This window comes from Rhincodon typus, chromosome 15 (assembly GCF_021869965.1).
Source record: "Rhincodon typus isolate 14 chromosome 15, sRhiTyp1.1, whole genome shotgun sequence".
NCBI lineage: Eukaryota > Metazoa > Chordata > Chondrichthyes > Orectolobiformes > Rhincodontidae > Rhincodon > Rhincodon typus.
The window spans coordinates 26,041,644-26,052,419 of record NC_063346.1 but is presented as its reverse complement, the minus strand read 5'-3'; the positions used below and the strand labels follow the sequence as shown (position 1 = coordinate 26,052,419).

Here is a 10,776-nt window from a genome sequence, read left to right as displayed (position 1 = left end):
GATTCGATTTTAATCTGCAGTTCCTACTATCTCTGATTCGATTTTAACCCCACTGCGAAGCCTCTTCTAAGGATGCCTAACCTGAAGAAGTTACCCTCCTCCCTCCGGACAAACCTCAAGGGATCTCTCTCCCACTGCAACTCTCTCGTAATCTCTTCGGCCCTGAAACTGCTCGACCACGTCCTGAAGCAAACCAGGTACTACAGCCACATCACCTTCCTTAGCACCTGCCTACGGAACCAGATCATCCCCAATGGACTACAATCCACATTCAAGCCTTCCCAATTTGGCCCCAACCGTGATAATATCGACACTCATGGGGTTGAGATCCTTCAGAAGCGTTTCTCCCTGCGACTCCTGAAACACACACTTGCAGCAATGCGCCGGCATCTCCAGGCACTACAATCAAGCCTACCCCAGCTCAGAGCCTCCCTCTCCCAGACCTGCAAACCTTTTTCTGATGAAGGGTCTAGGCCCGAAACATCAGCCTCTCTGCTCCTATGATGCTGCTTGGCCTGCTGTGTTCATCCAGCCCTGCACCTTGTTGTCTTCGACCTGTTTGTTTCCTCTCCTCTATCCATCTTCTATCCGCCTCCCACTCTCTCCCTATTTATTTCAGAACCCCCTTCCCCTCCCCCTTTTCTGATGAAGGGTCTAGGCCCGAAACGTCTAGAAAAAGACTTTCTGCTCCTATGATGCTGCTTGGCCTGCTGTGTTCATCCAGCCCTGCACCTTGTTGTCTCCACTTCCACATCTACCCCAACCTGCGTCCAGCCCCGCCCCCTTGCGTCCAGCCCCGCCTTCCCCTGGCCGAGCACCGCCCCACCCTCTAGACCCGGCCCCCACCCCGCGTCCAGCCCCGCCTTCACCGGCCCAGCACCAACCCTCCCTCGGGACCCGCCCCCAACCCGTGTCCAGCCCCTCCCACCAGTTCCAGTGCCCACCCCCACCGGTCCAGCCCCGCCCACCTGGTCCAGTGCCCAACGCCCAGTCCAGCCCCGCCCACCTGGTCCAGTGCCCACCCCCACAACGGTCCAGCCCCGCCTAGCGCACACCGAGTCTCGCGACATTTGGTCGCCGTGTCCCCGACGGCGTTTCCATGGTGCTGGCGGTAAATAGACGGTTCAGGAATAACTGCTCGGAGCAGTAGCATCGTTAAGATGGTGAGTGTCGTTATGGAGCCGAAAAGTTCAAACAAGAACCACACAGGCTTATGCGGACAGATTTGCATTTTTCTCTCCCCAATTCCGCCTCGTCTCCCTCCTTTCCCTCCCAAATAACCTTCCTCTCCCTCCTTTCCCTCCCAAATGCCCCTCGTCTCCTTCCTTTCCTTCCCAAATCCCCCTCATCTACTCCTTTCCCTCCCAATCCCCCCTCGTCTCCCTCTTTTCCCCCCAATTCCCCTTATCCTCCTGCCCCCTCCCCACACTTCATCCACCTGCCTCCTACCTCCCTTTCTTTCCACTTCCCCTCTTATCACCTCCATCACCCTGTGCCACTGGGGCCAGCACTCACCCAGACATAACACCTCCATGTCCAACATGACCCGCCAGACCCAAAACCCCATGATCCAAGCCCACCACACCATCACCTGTCCTGACCCATCTGGCCTGCCCTACAGACACACCCATTTATTTGATATTCTAATCACATACTTAGCCTTTCACAATAGCCTTCAAAATGTCAGCTGGACATTTAAACTTCAGAATGGGTTTTGATGATGATCTTCTCTATTGCTGTGCTTGAAGGATCCCTGGACAGGTTCATAACAAGATGCCCCTGCCCAGGAAGAATTATTTCCATTTAATCAAAAATGTACACGCATTATTATTTTGCAAAATTATCAGTGGCAGTATTAGACAAACCAATCTTTTGTTAAAAGTATGAAAAGAAGCAAAAACTATTGAGTCTAAACCGTAACAGTATGGTCACAGGAAACAGTGTATTTTTGGTTTTAGTGTTAACATTACCAACTTTACTAAGAGGCTTCATTACTTTTAATTGTGTATTGCAAAAGGACTGTCATATTAACTAAGGTTTTCCATTAAACAGCCACCCAAAAAGAAGAAAGGGAAAGGAGGCAAGAAAGCAAAAACACCAACGGTGATCGATGGCCTTTCTACAGAGGCAATGTCCAAGGAGCAGGTAAATACATCTGTTTTGTGAAAGTGAAGATTATGTACAAATGATATCTGTGGCAGATTGATGAGTAAGTTCCAAAAGTTGGTTGTTTGAGCTAGTCCAAGGATGTGACTGACCTTTGAATTTTATGTAATCAAGCAAAGAACCAGAGGAAAAAAAGAATTGGAGGCGCGTGAGAAAACAGCAATAATTGGATAGCTCTTTTAGGACGAGCTAAGTAACTTCCTGTGTGATAGGATTCTGTATTTGTAGAGTTTTCCATGTTTCGGGGTTTCATTTGAAAAATTAATTATTCTTTATTGACCATACACAGTTGGAGGAACACATTGTTCGGTTGCGTGAAGAACTTGACAGAGAACGAGAAGAACGGAATTACTTTCAGCTTGAACGAGACAAAATCCACACATTTTGGGACATCACAAAGAGGCAACTGGAGGAGAGGAAGTCGGAATTAAGAAACAAAGATCGAGAAATGGAGGATGCGGAGGAACGACATCAGGTTGAAATTAAAGTAAGGAGCCTATTTCAGTAATATAATTCCTGGTTCAATCTCCCCAACCTATTTCAGTACTCAATTATATCGTCATTGGTGAATATCTTAGGTCTATTTACCTGCCTTTGTTCCAAGTCCAGTATGTTTTTTTGCGATAGTAACTGTTTGTTCCATTTCCTGTTATTCCCCTTAGCCCTGCAATATTTTGAAAGGCTCTAAACACTTGGGTTGTGCATTTCTTCTGCCAATCACCTTAAATTGGCATAATCTGATTTTCTTCCAATGGAACTGTTTCTCTGTATCTACTCTAAGTAAGCGCTCACGATTTTAAATGCCTCTACCAAATCCCTCTGTCTTTAAAATGATCAGTTCCAGCTTCTCCAAGCTGTCTAAGTAACTGAAGTTTGTCTTCCCTGAAATCATTCATGTCAATCCTTTCTACACCCACTCCAAAGCCTTCACATCCTTCCTAAAGTGTAATAACCAGAATTTGAAATAATGCTCCATTTGAAGCAGACTGAGTATTTTCAATAAATGTTCATTGTAATCTCCTTGTTCAATCTCAATCTTAAATCTTGAAAATGTCAAGTTTCCTACTATCTCTTTTTGAGTAAGGGAGTGGCATTTGTAATTTTCCATTTCAAAAGCACATTTTCTGAATCTAAGTATTATTGTAAAATGATGGCTAATACGTGTGCAAGTTCCTCACTACTTCTTTTATATCCTGGAGTGGAGATTTACTTTATTTTTAGTCTAATTTTCTTCATTACCATTTTGTTTACTTATGTTCAATTCATGAAGTTTCTCCCCTTTATTTAATTTATAGAAACCCTTACAATGTTAGTATTTTGTCCTCTTCCTTCTTTGTATCATTTTCACAAAGTACTGTACCCATTAAACAAGTCCTTTTCTTTATCATCTGTTATAATCTCGCCAACATGTTTTCAGATGTTCATATCCCCTTTCTTTTTCTCTTGGTATAGTTTTATAGTTTCATATCCTTTGCAAGTTTCTTTTTCAAGTTATGTTTTGAACCTCTTATTTTCTTCATACCTCTTTTCGGAGTTCTAAGAAGGAACTGGTCATTTGGTTTCCACTTTTCATAGCATTTAAAATTAATTAAAACTCATTTTTGCTACCATTATCAGCATACCTACACACTGGCATGTGTAGCACTTCTTCCCCAACTACTCACTAATCAATGTTATCAGGAGGACTGTAAACAGCTCATATCAGAATCTGATATTCATTGCTGTTCTTTAACTAAGCTCTTGTTGGTTTCACAGCCCAATCTCACTTACTAACATTCCTTTATTCAAACCACGTTTTTAGTTATAAAAAGGTGTAAAATGCCATTTAGCCACCGTCCCTGCATTTTGCATAAGTTATCTTGGTTTGATTGTTGAAAATCTTTTACAAGTCTACCAAATCAATATTCATGCCCACAGGTTCCACATACAATGCTGAAAGATAATTTAATAGACTAAAATCAAATACTTTGAGAAAAGTAAATAGTTTATTAGAAATTTCAATTTTTTCTTTATTTTATATTCAGTCTCACACATTCCAAACACACAAGCAATGTTGGACACTGTCGGTATGCCCTAGGACGTTCATCAGAGATGGATAAAATACACTTTGTTGAGAAATATTGCCAGTTCATGAGGAGCAAAATATTTCTACTTTGTAGGATTATTTTTTAAAATACAAATTATTTACTAGTTCCCTTACTTTCATTTATATTTTCTTCGTCCCACAGGTCTATAAGCAGAAAGTCAAACATTTATTGTATGAACATCAGAACAACCTTGCTGAGTTGAAGGCAGAAGATACGGTAGCCATGAAACTGGACCAAAAAGAGCACCTTGACCAAGAACGTGATATGCGAACTGATATTAGAAACTTAAAGGTGCAGCTGAAGGAACAAGAGCTCTCCAATCAAAACATGGTGAAAACCTTGAAACTGGTATGCTTCAATTAAGTTTGTTACTCATCCTTAATTATCCTCGACAATGTGGAGAAAAACAGATTTGTGCCAATGGATACATGGTAGAATGTTATGTTGGACTCATGTCAGGAGGCAACAGAGTAGAACTTATCTGACCTTGGAGTTCCTTAGGAGACAATATTGGGGGGCTTAAATCTAATGACTTCAAAAGAAAATGAAATTTAAGAAATATTTGATGCATTAGGAAGTTGATAGAATTATAGGTTACAGTACCAGTGGGGTGGCAGAATAGAATGCCACGGTAGATTTAAAAATTGACAGAATGAATTTCTGTTCATAGTTGAGATTCAGAGCTGTTAGTTCTAGAATCACCCAAAGAAAACTAATTGGAGATTGGACAAGTAGCCACAATGGAGCAATGATCTCCTTTCCAAAGCAGTACTCTTTAAGTCGGGAGAGGGGTAAGACATTTCTTCCTTATTTTCATTATTTTTGTGCTAAGGGCCATTTCTTCAAAAAACTGCAGGGGCTGATATGTATTATTTATTTTAATAACACTCCAGAATGTTGTACTACTGGTTATTGGACATGGGCAGACCAAGTGAAGGAAGTTACACAGGAAAGCTTCTTCAAAATATTGTGGCTTGTCAAGAGCAAGACTTTGTAGGATAAGGTGAAATATGCTTGCATTGTTCTAATTCATAGATAAAATGAGAGATTGAAAATTCTGGACATTTGAATTAAAAGAATAAAATGCTGAAAACTCCCACAAGCAGTTCATTAGTATACGTAAATCCTTCATGTAAACATGCAGAAAAGGCATCAGCAGTATTTGTAGGCCTTTCAAAACTCCATTGAGCTTTTAATTAAGATTTCTTTTCGTATTCACTGACAGAAAAATGATGAAGATATTACAAGATTGTGGAATGATTTTGAGAAACAATCACAAGGTCAGTCTGGCTTTTGTCAGTTAGAAAATTTTAGAAGTCCATTTTGCTATAATCAAAACTTTAATCCTGACTCCCACTGAATACAAAATCTTATTTAAGGAACTTGGGTTTGAGTTTTAAATTATGGATAGAAGCAGGAATTTTGTCAGCATAGTGAAAGTTGCCAAGGTTAAAAGCCAGAGGACACAAAAGGGATACTCAAAAATAGATCAGTAGCATTTTAGAGTATCCCAACAGAAACCTTGTAAATGGTGGTGTCTAACTGTTCCATTTCCACCAGTTGTGTTGTCAATTGTAATTGCTAGACAACTGAAGCATTATCTGAGTCAGGCTGAACACTGCTTTAGTATACAAATTAAGGTCTGAAGGCAAACACAAGACTCCCATTTCCTTAGAACTTAATTGGGTGACCAAACATAATGCATGCTGTGCACACTTTCAGCCGTTGGCTCAGTTGTAAAGTAGCCCGGAATGTAAGCTTAAAATATTTTTTTTGTGAATTTGCTAGGAGTGAGAGTGATTCTTCAGGCTCCATAAAACTGTGTGGTATTGCCGGTGGATCATTCCCACCTCAGAACAGACTACCTTAAATCCAAATTTATCCTATTGTTCTCACTTTCTCAATAAAATCCATAGAAAGGATAAGAACATGAAAACTGATGTTAAATTTGTTCTTTCTAACATTTTTAAATTGATATTTATAAAGCTTTTAGACACAATACTGTTGGAAACTTAGTAGAACAGATATTTATTCTACCTACATGTCAAGCATTTAATCCTGTCCCCACATTCCAAGCTTGATGTCATCAAAATGTGTCTGAGATTTTGAAGGCATTTTCCCCAACGAAGAGATGGAAAATTGAAATGACAACTTTCCCACTCTGATAGAGGGAGGTTGGGGCTTCCAATTTTTCATTTATCTCTTCAGCCCCTATTTGGTCTTTCCAACAGGAAAGAAGGAAACTAATCATCCTAATTCAGGCAGATTCGTAATCCTCTGAGGGATCCACCCAAATCCATGAAAAACAAGCAATTAGAAGCCACATAGCCAAATTTTTTTTCAACTGAATTATACATTTTCTAAAATGAAAGAACAAGGTATTATTTCCTTTTGTTCTGGATAATGCGATGTATGTGTGATTGATTTCTGTCACTTTCTATAAGAAAATCTTCTAATTGGACGTTCACCACTCCCAGATATCGAGGCTAAGTATCAAAAGAAGATGGATGTGTTGCGAGATGAAATGGAATTGAAAAGAAAAACAGAAATTCATGAAATTGAAGAAAGAAAGAATGGTCAGATCAATGCCTTGATGAAAAACCATGAAAAAGCATTCAGTGATATCAAAAATTACTACAATGACATTACTCTTAACAACCTTGCGCTAATTAACTCATTGAAGGTTAGTTGTTCCATATTATTAGATAATTATATTTTCTATTTGTATACGAGTGCAAGTAAAATCACAGGTGTTTCACACTTTGTTGCGTGAATATACCAATGCTTTTATAAGGGGACATTCAATCATGGTGGAGTTTCACAGTGCCCTATCAGCTCTGTTATTTAATTTTAAATTAAATTCAGTTGTTTCTTCATCTTGATGGCTCTCAGCATCAATGAGAGATGTAGAGATCTGGCCTGATGTGTAGGATTGTCATTTCTAGGCATAAAGCTGCCCATAATTGGTACCATCTTAGGTACAAAGGTGCCTAGGTACAAAATCTTAGGTACCAAGTAGAAAAATAACGAAATAAAGTTGCAGTCCTTCTTAAGTACGTAACCATGCTGGGCTCGCACCGCCCACAAGGCTTCAATTTCCCCATGCTCCGTGCTGCTGCAGATGCCGGGAGACCTCTATTGTCGCCACCCTGGGCTCACTCTCTTGCTATCCCCCATGCTAGTTTGCTCTTCTCCATATTGGGCTTGCACACTCTCTCCCCTGCGCTTTCCCACTATCCCCCACACTGGCTTGATCTGTCCACAGAATGTAAGTAGGTTAAGTTAAGAAATAAAAAGCTGCGAAGGAAGAAAAAAAAGTAAAAGTGGAGGATCTACTTCGGGCAAGAGCCCGTATTCATGATGTCACTCTGCCACTGGTCACGCTGCAGGTCGGCCTCTGAATTAGATTTTCTGGAGCACCTAGAATGTTACTGATTGTTTTCAAGTGGTTGAGGCACTTTTTGCAGAGGTGGTCAGCTTGCATTGCATGGGTATTGAATATGGGTTGCAGAAACATTCCCTGTATATTTCTTTGTCCTATACGGACCTACTAGATAAGCAGCTGAAGAAAATAAACTCAGGTTGGCAGAGAACAGGCCGAGGAGTGAGACTAGATAAGCTGCTTTTGTAGAGAGGCAGCCTGGACATGATGGACTGAATGACCTCATTTATTTCTAATACTGTAATATACTGGATTCACAAATCAGTTCCTAGAGTACATCTTATTCATTTATTGCATTGTCACCACAAAACTTGCTTTACTGTGCAATGATAGTCCATCTGCCAAACTGAAATATGGTACAACAAGCTGGTAAAGCCTTTTAATAGCATGCGCTTTTCTCTAGCTGCATGGATTCTGGAAGTGAAAGTTGTGCAATAGTATGGCAGCTTATGTGCGTGTGGTGGGGAATGTGAGCGGGTTGTGAGGTCAGCTGTCAAAGATCCTGCAATTAATCAGTTGTTAGTGATCTGTGTGTTACACTACTAGATACATTGTGAATGTTCCTTATAGGAGGTGAATTGGCTGATAACTTCATATCTGAAGATGTTGCTTCTGCAAATTTTTTTGTGTCAATCATGATCTTTGTGTTGGTATTAAGTAAAATACTCTAGTGATGTCATTTACTGAACAACAATTGTAGTACATTGGTAGAGGCAGAAAAACTGCAGATGCTGGAATCCAAGGTGGACAAGCAGGAGGCAGGAAGAGCACAGCAGGCCAGGCAGCATCTGGAGGAAAGGAGCGGTCAACAGTTGACTGTTCTGGAAAAGAGTGATACCCAAAACATTGACTGCTCCTTTCCTCCAGATGCTGCCTGGCTTGCTGTGTTCTTCCAGCCTCCTGCTTGTCCACCTTAGTACATTGGTACTTTGTCACATAATAGACATTATTAAACATCTTTATATACTCATTAAAGTTTTTATTTCTTGTGGTTACTTACTCTTGATTTTGTAAGCATGGTTTTTTAATGGCTAGCTGTGATCTTCAGATTTTGCTCTAATTCTTTAGGAACAAGTGGAAGAAATGAAGTTAAAAGAAGAACGACTGGAAAAGGAAATGTCGGATGTTCAGTTTCAAAATAAGCGACTGACAGAGCCACTGCAGAAGGCAAAAGACGAGGTGACAAGACTTAATAAATTGTTGGCCAACTACGAACAAGATAAAGGTTTTCTTTCTGTAAGTATCATAATTGCAAGGTGATGTGTATAACAGTTTGCATTTATGTGACCGTTATTGGTTTCCCCACTCTTTTGGTTATGCTGCCAATAATATGTATAGATTCATATTCATTGTAACTTGCATTTGGTATAAATGATCACGTAACATAAATTTATTCAGCTATTTTGCTAAGCTGGAGAATATTTTGTAAAATGCTTGCAGGAAGTTCATGTCTGCCAAAACAAAAATATATCATTCTTTTATTTTATGTTAATTCTGAGGATGTAGGTGATGACAATGTCAGCAAAGTTGATATTTATTGCACATTCTTTGCTGGCCTAAGGTATAGTGGACTATCGCCTTGAAACATTGCTGACCGTGTGGTGAAGATATTCCCGCGAAGGAATTTTGACCACACAACAATGACGAAATTGTAATACATCTCCAATATTAAGTGCGGAGATCATGGATGTTTTTCCATCTGTTCACCTGCTTCTGCCACATCCTTCCCTATCTCTTTGCCAGCAAACCAAGGCACTTCTTAAATACCATCCTGGTTTAACCATAAAGCCCATGTCTGGAATTTTACTATTTTCAATCAATCTTGTCCATCAATCTCACTTTTTGTTTGCTTGATCCATCTAAATTGATGTCTACTTAATGTTTCTGCCTGATCACTTACTAACTGAATTCTAAATGTTTTCCTTTCTTGGGAACTGTCCATCCTACTTTCAGATCTTCTGTTAATTCCCATTTCCTTCGACCCCTATTCTCTAAACCACTATTTAACTCCAACATCCCTTTAGTCCATATAGTCGTTAAATGTGTTGATGCCTACTGTTTTGGTGATCATTGTTCCTATAATTCCATCTTTAAACGTCTTAAATCAGAGTTCTTCCCAGCCACAGCAGTGAAATGATTCCCAATTAGTCTTAAATGACAGACTGTGACTATGAGCCTGGTTCACTGTCCTTCATTCTTCTCAATCCGTCTGCAAGTTTTAACATGAATAATTACACCATCTTCCACTAACACCAATCCTCAGTTGTGCAACTAACCTTACTGAGTTCCAGGACAACAAGGTGCAGGGCTGGATGAACACAGCAGGCCAAGCAGCATCATAGGAGCAGAGAGGCTGACGTTTCGGGCCTAGACCCTTCATCAGAAAAGGGGGAGGGGAAGGGGGTTTTGAAATAAATAGGGAGAGAGTGGGAGGCGGATAGAAGAGGGATAGAGGAGAGGATAGGTGGAGAGGAAACAAACAGGTCGAAGAGGCGGGGATGGAGCCAGTAAAGGTGAGTGTAGGTAGGGAGTTAGGAAGGGGATAGGTCAGTCCAGGGAGGACGGACAGGTCAAGGGGGCGGGATGAGGTTGGTCGGTAGGAGATGGAGGTGCGGCTTGAGGTGGGAGGAGGGGATAGGTGGGAGGAAGAACAGGTTAGGGAGGCAGGGACGAGCTGGACTGGTTTTGGGATGCGGTAGGGGGAGGGGAGATTTTGAAACTTGTGAAATCCACATTGATACCATTGGGCTGCAGGGTTCCCAAGCGGAATATGAGTTGCTGTTCCTGCAACCTTCGGGTGGCATCGTTGTGGCACTGCAGGAGGCCCAGGATGGACATGTCGTCTGAGGAATGGGAGGGGGAGTTGAAATGGTTCGCGACTGGGAGGTGCAGTTGTTTATTGCGAACCGAGCGTAGGTGTTCTGCAAAGCGGTCCCCGAGTCTCCGCTTGGTTTCCCCGATGTAGAGGAAGCCACACCGGGTACAGTGGATGCAGTATACCACATTGGCAGATGTGCAGGTGAACATCTGCTTGATGTGGAAAGTCTTCTTGGGGCCTGGGATGGGGGTGAGGGAGGAGGT

General features: G+C 41.3%; 1 protein-coding gene across 1 annotated transcript in view; it reads left to right on the top strand.

Annotated features, from left to right (window-relative positions):
• The first annotated feature begins 1,043 nt into the window (after positions 1–1,043).
• gas8 (growth arrest-specific 8) overlaps positions 1,044–10,776 on the top strand; it is a 25,722-nt gene continuing 15,989 nt past the window's right edge. The window contains exons 1-7 of the mRNA XM_020515438.2: positions 1,044–1,163; positions 2,053–2,145; positions 2,456–2,653; positions 4,395–4,601; positions 5,479–5,533; positions 6,731–6,936; positions 8,764–8,931. Coding sequence (XP_020371027.1) covers positions 1,161–1,163; positions 2,053–2,145; positions 2,456–2,653; positions 4,395–4,601; positions 5,479–5,533; positions 6,731–6,936; positions 8,764–8,931 — 930 coding nt within the window. The 5' untranslated portion in view covers positions 1,044–1,160. The remainder of the gene's footprint in view (positions 1,164–2,052; positions 2,146–2,455; positions 2,654–4,394; positions 4,602–5,478; positions 5,534–6,730; positions 6,937–8,763; positions 8,932–10,776) is intronic.